Source organism: Rattus norvegicus, chromosome 19, assembly GCF_021556685.1.
Source record: "Rattus norvegicus strain SHRSP/BbbUtx chromosome 19, alternate assembly SHRSP_T2T, whole genome shotgun sequence".
Classification (NCBI taxonomy): Eukaryota; Metazoa; Chordata; class Mammalia; order Rodentia; family Muridae; genus Rattus; species Rattus norvegicus.
The window spans coordinates 19769211-19783316 of NC_141552.1; the positions used below are offsets into that span (position 1 = coordinate 19769211).

A 14106-nucleotide genomic window follows, 5' to 3' on the forward strand; every position below is an offset into this window, starting at 1 on the left:
TGGAAAGGGCACCTCTGCTTATGCTCAGTACAGGGAGAACATTAGCAGGGATGCAAAGTCTGCTCCCCATGATATCTGCTGTCCCTTCTTGGACATTCTATTGTCTCCTAGAGAGTTCTGGCATCCTCTGTGATGTCACCAGTGTTGTAGTGACAACCAGTGCCCTAGTTTCTCTCAGTCTGAGTCTGGCGGTTACAAGCTAAGACATGTTTTCCCGTCTTCGAAAGCGTTTTGGGAGGGGGAACGTCGATTCTGGAGAGACTAGAGTGAAGGAGTCTGGCCTTTCGTCTCAAAGTAATGATGGACAAAGACAGCACTTCTGGGGAATGTGGAGTAAGTTCTGGGCAGTGTATTTTGAGCTTCCTGCCAGGGTGGCTGCAGGCTTAAGCTGACCTTTCTAGCAATGGGCCACAACAACTGGAGCATCTGAACAGGAATTGAATTTCCATGAATATCACAATTCCTTAAAGTCAAGGATTTCAGAACTTTAGTTTCCCCATCCCCACAGGGAGAATATGGTAAGGCCAATGCTATTATACTGTGAACTTCTGGTCTTTACTTTTCAGATCATTTGTTCTGTTACATTGATATAATAACACCATCAGTAGTCATGGAGGGTCCACCTTTTCTGAGTTTAGACAGGGCAGCAATGTATTTCACTATCATTGCTTCTTTAAATACAGTGGGTATCTGACAGTAGTAACAGGGAGAGATTGTGCTCCAGGCAATAACCTTATGTTCTTAGACCTTCTCTGATTTCTTCTAACTGGAAGGGTCATCGTTAGCTTTATATATTAGAGATGTGTGTTACAAACTTGTTTCTAAAATACCAAAACTATTTGGAACGTGTAGACCAAGATTCAGCCTGTAAACTATTCGCACTTCTGGGGCATTTGGTATTTCACATAGGGACACTGATAAGTCTGTTGAACATATCCTCCCTGGAAATGCGTTTTAAATCCAAAGTTGTTGGCTTAGAGTATCAGGGTAGGACATCTGAGTGTCTCCAATCACTCAAGTTTTATGGATGGTGAATTTATCATCTGAGTTCTGAAGCCACAGGAGTGAGGGTCCTGAAACCAAGCTGTACCCTGTTCAGCTGATAATAATCCTGGAGAAGCCATCTCCGTGGTACATGTAAGCACCTGATGTCCGGCATAGGGAACACCTGGCTGCTTACATCTCTTGGTCTCGATAGAGTAGTGGGAGAACTGAGATCCACTGAGGAGGTCTCTTAAGCATAGACCAATCGCCTAGCAGTGACACTGGGTTCATGGCTTGTTCTCCTGTTTAGGCCTCACTGAGGTCTATGAACACTCTATGCATTGTCCCCATGCAGGTTCACTTGTGTTCTTCTACCTACAGACGCTGGGAGAGAAACATCATCCCAAGGAACTGACCTAAGCAAGAATCAGGCCATGAAGGAAAAGGAGAGGCTGATTAAAGAGCTGCAGCTCATTACCGAGGAGAGAAATGACCTGAGAGATCGCCTGAGGTTTCTGACAGAGAGATCCATGAAGAACAGGTATGAATCACTCCAAATGCTCTTGTTTCATTCCTGGGTCTGCAAGGTCACCTTTTTCTTATCCTATTAAGGTTTTGGGTTCTAGAAAGCTGTGCCTCCCTAACCACCCTGTGCTAAACCTCACCTCCCATATAGTGGAGATTCAGAACCTGACCCTTCCTGAGGAGTGAGATTGAAAATGGACTCATCTGCTTCCATTTATTTAAAAGCATAACTTGTGGTCTGAATGAAGAATTCAGGGATAAAGTCAGGGAGAGTGAGTTCCCAGTGTGCATTTGCAAAGCCCTTGACAGCTGGTGGCTTTGCAAGATTGTAATTGCAGTGAGTTTCTGGTGAGTCTCTGTACTTGCTAGGCAGGGGACTGAGTGCTGGAAGATCCAGGCAGCAGGCTGGGGTAATATAGGACACACCCTGAGTTCATATATTCCTAAATGCCGATGTTCATTGTATTCTATCATTTGGGGCCAGGCCACACTTCAGGCCAAATCCATATTATGAAGACCTGGAGAGAATGGAGGAGGCGGTCATGTCAATTCTGCACAACTTAGAGATGGAGAACACTGAGGTCCATGAGAACAACCATAAGCTGAAGAAGGAGATTACCTTCTCTAGGTAAGTCCTGGTCAGAAAGGCTATCACTTGTGGAATGGCCATTTCTGACTTTCTTTGTTCTGGATTGGACGGTCTTCAGCTCTGGTTCTATCTCTTGTGCTATTTACCCATCAGTGTTCCAGGGTCATTAGGACTCAGTTTTCAGTTCCACAAAAGAGTGTTCCTCATCCCAGGATTGTCTAGGCATCTTCAGAAGGCTCTAGATAGAACAGTACTGATTGAAGTCAGCAGAAGGTTATTAGGCTGACCTGGACCTATGGTGTCACACCAGGTTTTACAAAACTCAGTGCGTGGACCACATGGTTAGCATGACCTTCTCTTTGTTCTACTTACCTCCTTTGAGGGTGTTGGCCCACTACTAATTGATGTTGCCCCCATGCATTGTGCTTTCATGGATAGTTGTAGATCCATGTTCTTTCTCAGAGGTGTGGACACTAATTGGTGTCAGGCCAAGCAAGCAATTTATTCTTCCCTGAATTAACTCTTTATGTTTTGTGCAGCAGCCTTATATGTATCAAGATGCATTTTATTAAGTCTTCATGGGTATGTGGGACCTGGTAGAGTTTTGGGACTTGGGAGTAGGAATGGGAGAAAGGAGCAGCATGATCTTACTATGCAGACTGTATTTCCAGAAACCTGCTCAGCCAGCTCCTGATGGAAAACACATGTAGGAAGAAGTTGGTCCCACTGAAGCAGGAGAGCAAGGAGGTACATCTTGATTGTGCACTGAACCAGAAATATTTGGTTGACTTCAACAAGAAAGATAAAGACCATCAACGGCCAGAACCAGCATTATCAGGTAGGGACGAGCAGATGTGTTAGCTTAACAATATCTGATAAAATTTGCCAATTTGATACATCTTTGCTCTCTCCTACCACCTTTCTAATTTACACTCACAACCAGCCAACCACCTCATGTAATGGAATTGTTCATTGCTCTGCCTATGCACAAGTATTCTGGGAAGTTAACCACTTTTCAGAAACTGAATTATTGTGCAAGCATATTTTGCTGCTCTTTTTGAAGCTGCAGTCTAGAAATGGTGACAGATGAATAACATATCATATTATTGCATATCCATGTGATACATTGGATCCTATGTAGAGTTTTGAACAAGTTCTTGGTTCTTTGACAAATGACAATCTGTGGTCATGCGACTTCTTGTGTAGGAAGCACCTTTCCGGGATAAGAACCAAGTGCAAATGTCAAATTAGTACTTGTCATTGGCTTTAACCTTGGTGACATATGGACATCTCCTTTCTTCCTGCAACCCAATGAGGTTCCTTCCATTGCCCTGTTCTTGGTTTGCACTGGTATAAGTCTGGGTCCCATATTGTCAGCCCACATTACTGTGAGGCTCTCTGGAGATTTTGCCCTGCCCGCAGAGTTAGCAACAATGATATCACTTAAAATGTCCATGTTGACTATCCAATAGAACTGAGGTGGTAGAAGGCAGCATTCTGACAGCTGGCTTGCATTTCCCCACCAAATCAGTGTCTGAAAAACTGCCTTCCTTTCCCAGGTCTCAGAAAGTGCAAGAGAGCTGGAATTGGACACACCCCAGTAAGAGAGCTTCCTGAAGAATAAGTTGCTTTCTCAGGAGTCCCTGATGACCAACATCCTGAATGGTAACAACATTTTTTGGATGTGTATTCATCCTCTGAGTTAATTTGTCATTTCTTAGAGACCCTAAATTCATATACCACTAAGCCAGCCTGACTGATTGAGGTCTTACTTTCTTCTCAGAAAACAGCACTTGAGAGACAACTTGGGGGACCGCCTTTCATTATGTGTGCTAGAGGAGAAACAGCAATACATCTGTGCTTCTACATGTTCGTTAAGAATATGCTTTTAGAAATATTTTTGTTATGATTTTAATTGAAGTTTTCTTTTTGTTGTTTCATATTTATATCTTCTTGTTACTATTTTTACTTTCAAATATTTTTAAATATTTTTATTCATGTTAATCTTGTTTTGTTGTAAAAATGTATTTGTTATGAATAAAAATTGAATTCTATCTCTTGACTCTTAAGACCATCATTCTTACTCAATGGTTCTGTCCCCTCCTGTGGACCTAGAACTGACAGCTACAGATGGATCTCTGCATGTTCCATGGATCCTGGGCTAATAAGTGAATTCAAAGTCACCAAGGGGTACCCAGTGTGATAGTGTCTTTTGTGAGGATAATGTGGCTGTGTCTCAGACACACACTTTGTGATGTAATCACTGACACACTTTACTCAATTGTTAGGGTCCATGTGGTTCTTCTGAGAGAGCAGCAGATGCTCTACCCTGTGAGTCATCACCACAGCTCCTGCAGGTAGCTTTTGTTATTCCACATGAGGTGCTGTATTAGGTGGACAGGATCACCTCCAATTAAATAGAGAGATCTCAGGAGATGTGTGTTCACAGGGAACTTACTGAGCTGTTCGTGTTCAACGTGTTAGGTTGTCAGGCATCCCTACAGGGCTCTGGTGTTCCCACTGCTCATTGTGGGTCAGCATCATCCTCCAGCATCACTTAGTGTCCATATTAGAGCAGATCTTTCACCTAATATCAATGATGACCATATGTATTATGCAAATCTGATAAAATACAGAATAGAAACTAGCTTCTTGTAGGCCAGATTGGCTTTAGTAGTCACATGGATGTGATCAATCAGTGTTAGTCATGCCCTTCCAGCATGGTAGACTGCAGGTTGTCTGTCCCCATCACTTTGCTCTCTTGTGCCCAAACAATGCTAAGGTCAGGGCCGTTCAGCCGTGAGGCAGAGGCTCACCACCCTCAGTGCTGCCTAAGACCCCTAAGACTGTCTCTTTCGGGTGTGTGCGTGCTGGACACTCAAGGATCCTGAGATCTCAGCAGCTGAGGTTAAACAGTACCGGAGCCATTGCAATGTGGGCACACATTTGTTTGTGGAGCTGGGCCACTCTTTGACTTTTGGTGAGTGGAGAGACAACTGTTGGCTGAGCCTTTGGTGAACTGGATGGCCCCTGGCCACGTCAGCAGTCAGCAGTATCAAAGCTGAGCAACCAGTGTTTTATGTTCCATTTTGTCATCGCTGGTCAGTGTTCTGATGCCACAGCACATGGCTGATTTCAATCTCCCCATGTGGCCACAATCCCTAATTGATATTGCCTCCACTTCCCAAGTGCCACTGGAATTTCTGTAGAACCCCTAAGGCAGCAGCAAGCAGGAGCTCCTGGCTATTCCCTCCCTGCTCTCTGGATCTGCAAGTCGTTCTGTGTACATATGGCTAAGTCCTCATATACTCTTGATGCCATGATACCTTAATAAACACTTGAATCACGCCCTTTCTTACAGAGACCCCATAATGGCCAGTTTTCAACTGCTACCTGACACAATCTATAATCACCTGGGAAATGAGGGACAGTGTGGATCAGACTGGCCTTTGAGGATGACTATGCGTGACTATCTTCGTTGCTCTGGGAGATGCCAGACAGCCTCTTTTCTGATCCTAGAGTCCCTATACCCAGCCACTTGTCCCCTCTACAGCCAGACCCTACTTCTGCTCCTAGGCACTGTCTTGGACTTCCTTCCCTCAAGTGGCTTCTCTCCTTTGGTTGCTACAGAAACCTGTTATGAGGAAAGGAACAGGGAGTTAAGACTTCAAAGCCATCTTCCCATTGATGTTCTTTCTCAGAGGTCAGTGGGACACTTAAAGAGTTTTGTGTATACATTTTATTAAGCAAGGGACAATCATGCATCAGACACAGGAAACTAACAGCACATCTACCGGACCTCCTTCAACACCTGGGCATCTCTTCTGGCCTGTGCTTCTGTGTGCTGAAACCTGGGGACCAACTTCCTGTGGGGTTTCCCAGGATGACTGTGCACATTACTACACTGGCGTAAATCCTCAAAACTCACAAACAGCAACGGGACCGCCACAGGAACTGTTCTCCATCAACAGATACCACAGACCAGCAAGCAGAAGCATGGGCAGGTGGTGCTGTGGTTCACACACTTCTCTTTACTCACTAGGGCAGGTGACCCGCTGGAGAAAACAAGGAGGCAGCAGGATGGAAGAGGAAAACTACAACCCAGTCCTTGCATTAAACACCCAAGCACATTTAGACTAGAAGAGAGAAGTTTGCCAAGATTGAGGGCCACTTTGGGCATCCATCATCAATAGCCCTGGCTGTCTAGGCCAGCATCAGATCCAGCCGTCTCCAGGCAGGTGTCAGCCAGGCCCTCAAGGGCACTAAGAGCATTAACCATGAAAAATAGAACAAGATCTCTGCCTCTTGCCTGCCTGACAGCCAAGCATGTGTATGCCCTGGCTATGCTCATGCTGGGACCCCTGCTAGATATTAAGATATAGATACCTGATAGTTGATTAGGACCCTGTTCGAAAAGGAAGACACCGGATATTTCCCTCTGGCATCCATATGTGCATGCGTGGTTGTACATGCTGGTAGAATCTCTCTCTCTCTCTCTCTCTCTCTCTCTCTCTCTCTCTCTCTCTCTCTCTCACACACACACACACACACACACACACACACATTCAAAGTTTTGAAGCACAGCAGAAGAATCTCTGGGACTCTAAGCCTGACCAGCCTCATCTGTGAGCCACAGCTTCTGTGTGAGAGCTCCTTTGTGTGAGAGGCATAGGGTGACTGAGGAAGGTTGCTGGTGTCCATCCCTGGCCTGCAAGTGCATGCATACAGAGACATGGACACATGCACATGCTGAGTACCCCTCATCCAATCCTGAAATCTGAAAACACTGAATTTCAAATCCAGGCATTCTCCTAACCTACACCTTCCCTCAGGAATTGGAGATGAGGCCTTGCAAGAATCCTCAACCAGAGACTGGCCCAGACCTTCTGAGATCCATTCTGCCCCAGGAGAACACAGCAGGTGGTATCAGGACAACACAGACACTCAAGACTCCAGCCTGATGCAGGGACCGCCTGCTGGGTTAGGAGAAGACTCAGCATCAGGTTCCTGAACGAAAACATCACCTCTGAACACACAGGGTCGCTGTGGCTATGCCTTCAAGGCATCTTCAGCAGCAGCTTAAATGGACTAGGGATGACTATGGGAATCTGCCTGCAGGGTGATGTGGGAATCCTTTTGCTAAGGCTTGATCGCTAGATGTTGCCACAGAAACCCTTGAACTCTTCTTGGAGTACAGTCCAGGCAGAGGCTGAACACAAAACATTCTGATTATGAACTGAGTTTAACAGATAATCTGGAACCTGAAGGCCACAGGCCCAAAGGTCTGCACTGCAGGGGTGAGGCATCACTGCAGGGATGACCACACAGTGCAGGGTTGAGGTGTCACTTCAGGGATGACCACACATTGCAGGGGTGAGGCATCACTGCAGGGATGACCACACACTGCAGGGGTGAGGTGTCACTGCAGGGATGACCACACACTGCAGGGGTGAGGAGACACTGCAGGGATGACCACACACTGCAGGGGTGAGGTGTCACTTCAGGGATGACCACACACTGCAGGGGTGAGGTGTCACTGCAGGGATGACCACACACTGCAGGGGTGAGGCGTCACTGCAGGGATGACCACACACTGCAGGGGTGAGGTGTCACTGCAGGGATGACCACACACTGCAGGGGTGAGATGTCACTGCAGGGATGACCACACACTGCAGGGGTGAGGCGTCACTGCAGGGATGACCACACACTGCAGGGGTGAGGTGTCACTGCAGGGATGACCACACACTGCAGGGGTGAGCTATCACTGCGGGGATGACCGCACACTGCAGGGGTGAGGTGTCACTGCAGGGATGACCACACACTGCAGGGGTGAGGAGACACTGCAGGGATGACCACACACTGCAGGGGTGAGGTGTCACTTCAGGGATGACCACACACTGCAGGGGTGAGATGTCACTGCAGGGATGACCACACACTGCAGGGGTGAGGCGTCACTGCAGGGATGACCACACACTGCAGGGGTGAGGTGTCACTGCAGGGATGACCACACACTGCAGGGGTGAGATGTCACTGCAGGGATGACCACACACTGCAGGGGTGAGGCGTCACTGCAGGGATGACCACACACTGCAGGGGTGAGGTGTCACTGCAGGGATGACCACACACTGCAGGGGTGAGCTGTCACTGCAGGGATGACCGCACACTGCAGGGGTGAGGAGTCACTGCGGGGATGACCACACGCTTCAGGGGTGAGGTGTCACTGCAGGGATGACCACACACTGCAGGGGTGAGGTGTCACTGCGGGGATGACCACACACTGCAGGGGTAAGATGTCAATGCGGGGATGACCACACTGCAGGGGTGAGGTGTCCCTGCAGGGATGACCAGGAAGCTGACTGAGCTCCTCAGGGCTCTCCCTGTCCTGAATGTGCTTCCCTTCTAGGTGAGCACTGCAGCTTTCAGGGTGCTGAAGGCCTGTGTGGGCAGCAGTAGAAACTGCTAGCCTTGTTATTCACAGCTGAAACTATCACACAGGGCATTCCAGAAGTGAACACCACCAAAGTGGGGACTTTCACAGCATTCTGGGTAGGATGGCACAAAGCCCCATGACAATTTCACCTGCGATCCATACCAAACGTCTGCTGTCAGTGCCTGTCTCTTAGGAGCCACCTGGATGATCCAGGGGATGGTCCTAAAGAAAAGGCTTGGCAAAATTGAGGTCCCCAAAGCAAGAGGAGCAGTGAGGAGGTGCAGGGGCCGTAGACCATGGAGACTGATATATGCTGATGTTAGATACCCAGACTCATCCCTGTGTCCAAGTCTGGATGTCACAGAGGCACCTGGCAAAGGTCCCAACAGTGTCCTTCAAGATTCAGCTGTCTCCCTACTTGCCCTCCACCTAACCCACTTCCTGTGGTTCTGGGAGTCAAGGACTTCATCACCTTTTTCGTTTTCTTGTCATATTGCAGGTACTGTGACTCGACCACTCTTCCTCCTGCAGGAGACACATCGTTTGTCACAGAACAGGACTGCTGCACCAGGAAGACCCAGAGCATAACCAGGACGCTACAATGAAAGCAGGACTGACCCTTCATGCTGAATGACAGGAAAAGCACCCGGCCTTGTCTTTGTTGCAGACTGGATTCCTCAGCATTCCTGTTATGAACAGGGCACTAGTAACCTTCACAGGATACTTAGTGTTTATAAGACATTTATAGAATTCATCTTGTATATAGGCCATTGGGCTAGGAGCCAGCATCAAGGCATCAAGTAGGAGGAAATACAGAAACATTCTAGGAAGGGACAGCCAGGGGCCAGTGGGATGGCTCAGGGATTGAGGACCAGAGTTCAGATCCCAGCACATGGATGTTCACAGTCATCTGTAGAATCAGACCTAGGGGGTCCCATGACCTCCCCAGCTCCCAAGCAGCTACATGTGTGCGTCTTAGACACTTCTCACTCACTGTGAAACAACCTAAGCCACAAAACATCCCACACCTTCTTGGATGGGCCCATCCCTGGGGGAGTCTTGTGTGTTCTGGGCTTCAACTCTAGGAAGGCTTGGCCTTGTTTTATAGGATGTCTTATTACTTGTATCAGCAGAGAGAGAAAAAAAAGATCCAGTCCTGGAACCCTAGAGTACACTGCCATGATGTCACTGCTGTGCTGGCATAGGCTTAGAGATCTCTCCATGATCCATCCGAGTCACCTAGAGCTCAGGGAATGATGGAAAAGTCCATGTGAGATCGCCCAGCGCTTACAACCATGACAAAGCTTGGAAAACACAGGGCACATGTGGTGTTTGATCCTGGGTCAGTTCAAACCTCTTGAGCCTGCAGCTAAGACAAACAGATACACTGGCCTGAGTGCACAGGCCAGATCTCAGAACCTGTTTGCCAACCATGGAACACTCTGGATTCCTCCTCTCAGCTGGACCTTGATCTGCTACACCTCATCCACCCAAGCTTCTCAAGAAATGAAGCTACCAGGTTAATACAACCACAAACTGAAGGCAGCAAGAGCCTTCACCCGCCCAGTGGCAATGAGGTCAGTCCATAGGTCTCCTGTCCCTGCACCCTCAGTACCTGTGAGAGCCATGGCCACCTATTCCCTTCCGAGGTGAGGACAATTATACCCACAACCTTGCTTTCAACAAATCCTGCCTTGGCCACTGGTGGGACCCTCATGAGATGCAGCAATCTGATGCAGGCCTCCTCAGACACTTTGGCTTCCTTTCTGGCTGCTGGAGCTTGGGCCCTCTGGCCTGGCCTAATGTAGGATCAGCAACATCCAACTCTGTCGGGCCTCAGCCACCCCACATTGGGGGCCCTGCTTCACTCCTAGGTGCATTCTTTTCCCACATCTCTCCAGTCTCTCCCTCATCCCTAATTCCCCTCGCCTCTCAGGCCCAGCCCTTCAGTCTCTGATGGAGACTGTCCTGGAAGGACAGGAGCCCCTCCCCTGAGATACTCTCCCACCCCTTGCTGCTGGGCTCTGACAACTCTGCCCTTGGGCTGACTCATCTCTACAGGCACAGCCTGCTGCTCCCCTGCCCCTGCAACCCACTTCCTAGCTCTGCTTCACACAAACACTCTAAGATCTCTACACTGGATTCCTGTTCTATTTTGCTCCCTCTCTGTCCTCCAGAAGTTCTGCTGCTCTCTCTCACCACAGCAGGACCCACCAAGACACTGCTCCTGACCCCAGCAGCCACCAGCAGCCCAGGTCATGGGGCTACTAACAGCTTTGGCCCAGGACTCAGGGCTCCTTCCTTCTTCAGTATCGAGTCCAGGCTGAGACCATCTGGCCTGCTGCTGGGTCCTTGAAACCCTCAGTCTCACAGCCTCTGGGCACTCTGAGCCCTAGTCCTTATGGCTAACAAGTAGCTGCCGAGTCAAGCAACATGGGCCTCACTGGCTTCCTGGTGTGCCATGATGCTTTCCCTGCATGGCCGGCGATGACTGCATGCTAGGATTCTGTCTGCAACTAGACCTGCAGGTAACACCTGATGGGTTGACCAGGCTGTCCTCCTACTCCTGTTCTCAGGAGATTCTCCTGACTAAGCCTCCCAAGTGCTGGGATGAGAAGTATGTGCCACCATGCCAGCTAGGGGTCTTCAGGTGTGATGAAAGACTGGGATCTGTGGTCCTGGTTATTTCCAACAGTGGGGACACCAGTGTTCTGAGCATTCTGTCATCTAGGACTTATATTCCATGTACTTCACAATAACACTGTGAGACTTCTGCACTGGTTACCTGTTCTCTTTGAAACCTGTCTTCAGGTATCTGACAGTGGGAGTCTCCATGAAGTTTTTGTCACCCTGAGGATGTGGCTATATTAATAAGCTCAGGCAGCATGCAAACACAGCAGAGGTTACAAACAAGACTACCAGGCTGGGGCCACTAAGTGATAGAGTGCTCCTTTGGCATGGTGAGGGCCCAAGTTCTCTTGCAACCAACATCTGCTGGGGATGTAGCTCAGTGATTAGGCACTTGCCTAGCGTATGTGAGGTCCTGGGCTCCATCCCTAGGACTAAACCCTCATCACCTACCCTGAACTCACCAGGTCCAGGCATCACTGTCAATCCTGAGGGCTTGAGTTTGATCCTTAGGCCCTCTCTGATACAAAAAGAGAAAAAACTCCCCTGATTTGTGTTTGACCCCTACATATGTCATGCCCACCCCACTTCGAGTGTACAATTAAGGAAAGCATGAGTAAGTGGTTGAGAGGCACTCACTGCCCTTGCAGGACACCCAGTTTGCTTCTCCGCACAAACTGCATGTGACTCAGCAGGTCTCAGGGTAGAACTGGATATGTGACCCTGTGCTAAAGCACTGTCCTGAGTGGGGACTGCAGCTTCTGAAGAGGAATGCAGGCCTGGCCTCCAGACCTCCACCTTCCAGGCCTGTCTTGAGAGCCTGATGCCCTGTCAAAAGAGACTCCATCTCTCCAGAGGAGCACTGCACTCAAATGACACCTCAGTGATGAAAACTATCAGTCCCCAAAGGCATGCCACTGAGCAGAGATAGCCTCAGTCATACACCTCTGCCCATCCCCAGTACCTCGTGTCAATAACTCAACCTTTCATGAAGTAGATGGCAATGCTTGAGGTAGGATGATCAGTAGTTTACTGGCCAGTCTGGGCTCTATGAGTTACTCTCCCTGAAATCAGAGCCAGCAGGAAATTCAGCTTGAAAGCTCTTTGTAGCCGAGCTCAAGGACCTGGTTCATAGCCTGGGACCCCACACAGTAGGATAAAGTGACTCCCATGGCTTTTCCTCCACCTTCAACACTCATGCTTTGGCATGCACCCCCCTACAAGGAGATCAATATACATGGGATAAAAAATTAAACAGAAACATTAATGAAGACAATGCAGACACTTTTTAAAGGATCCCGGGAGCCCTCACTTTGTACTGTCCTTTCCTTTGCCTTGGGAACAGCACCTGCACCAGAGACTGGAGACTTCCTGCAAAAGAGAGAGGAGAGATGCACTGTTCATTCAGCCGGGGAGCTGTGCAAAGACAAAAGCCACCCGCCTTTTCCTGACAGTGGGAGCTAGGCCCAAGTGTGGGCTGCTCCTACTAGAGGCACCAAAAGAAGAGGACCACCTTCCTCAAACCTTCCTGGAAGTCAGAGCACAGGCTATGGACGTCCCTCAATCCTCAGATGACACAATTTCAGCGATGGCTCAGAGCCTCTTAGAACAGAGAGGGACCAGAGCTTCCTCCCAAAGCAAGATCCCTGTCTTATCTGACAGGTATGAGGGCTTAGGGATGGGACAGAGGATGTGACAAGGTTACATGTACCACAGGGGCTAGGTTAATAAAGAAATCAAAGAGGAAAGAAACCTGGACGATTCCTCATCTGTTCTTTTTGCTCTATTCGTAGGGATGAGGTGGCAGTGTGGGATAGAGGACTAGGACACAGCACAGCCTTCTCTGCTCAGGGTGAGCTTTCTAGGCTGCCTGGTCACTCTGACCAGCAAATTTTCAACTGTGCGACTCTACTACCAAGGCTGACACAACTGGTGCACCATGTAGTAATAGGACTGTACTGACTTAGCGACATTTGGAATCTCACAATGATCATGTGTCACAGAAGAGTTTTTTTTTTTTTTAAGAAAAGGATTTTAAAAAACTATTTATTTTGTCCATCTGAGTATGCTGTCCCTGTTTTCAGACACAACAGTAAAGGGTAGTATATGAGAGTAGAAATGGTTATGAGACACAATGTGTGGTTGCTGGGGATTGAACTCAGATCCTCTGGAAGAGCAGTCAGTGGTCTTAACCACTGAGCCATCCCTCCAGCCCCAGTATATTGTATTTTCAATATTGTTTGTTTTTATTTCTTTTCTCACCTATGTCTGTATGGCGTTTCTGTGAGTACAGGTACTCATGTGCTTGTGTAAAGGTCAGGGACAACCTGAGCACAGGTCCTCACCTTCTACCTCTCCTCCATGGCTGTGTATGCTAGGCTAGCCCTTCCCCCTAATCCTAGAGACTGTCTGTCTACTTTAGGCTCCTATCTCCCTGTGGGAAGGGCTGGATGACAGACACTACTGCATCCAGGTTCATGTGGCTTCTAGGGACCTAAACTGTTGTTGGGCTTGTTCAGATGAAAATAAACACCATTTCACAGCCCTGGCTGGGCCAGGCAGCGCACGGGTCTTTGCTGCTCTTGCAGAAGACTTGAGTTCAGTCTCCAGCACCAGGGTCAGGTGGCTCACAACCACCTGAGACTCCAGGTCCAGGGACTTCCAAGCTCTTCTGGATAAACCTACATGGCAAAAGCAGGGCTGGGAGCTGGAGGCTTCTGGTGTTGGCTTCTCCCTGCAGTAGGGGGCAAATCATGGGCATGTGAGGTAACATGGAACCCTGTAATTCTACAAAGTGCAGAAGCTCCTGATTTCCCTCATGGTGCCCCAGAGCCTGCTCACCACACATGGAGGCTTCAGTAACATGGCCTTGTCCTGACCTGTGTGCACTCTGCATCCTCACTCTCTACCCCCTGCTTTTCGGGGTGGAAGTCTCAGGTGTAGGAGGCGC

The 14106-nt window shown here is 48.6% G+C and overlaps 1 protein-coding gene across 1 annotated transcript; it reads left to right on the forward strand.

Annotated features, from left to right (window-relative positions):
- Window positions 1-228: 228 nt before the first annotated feature.
- On the forward strand, window positions 229-4152 carry LOC147999026 (disks large homolog 5-like). Its single transcript, XM_087595787.1, has 6 exons — window positions 229-333; window positions 1366-1525; window positions 1994-2137; window positions 2770-2936; window positions 3658-3763; window positions 3882-4152. The coding sequence occupies exons 1-5, from the start codon at window positions 327-329 to the stop codon at window positions 3720-3722; spliced, it is 543 nt and encodes a 180-aa protein (XP_087451913.1). The 5' UTR covers window positions 229-326; the 3' UTR covers window positions 3723-3763; window positions 3882-4152.
- The last annotated feature ends 9954 nt before the right edge of the window (window positions 4153-14106 follow it).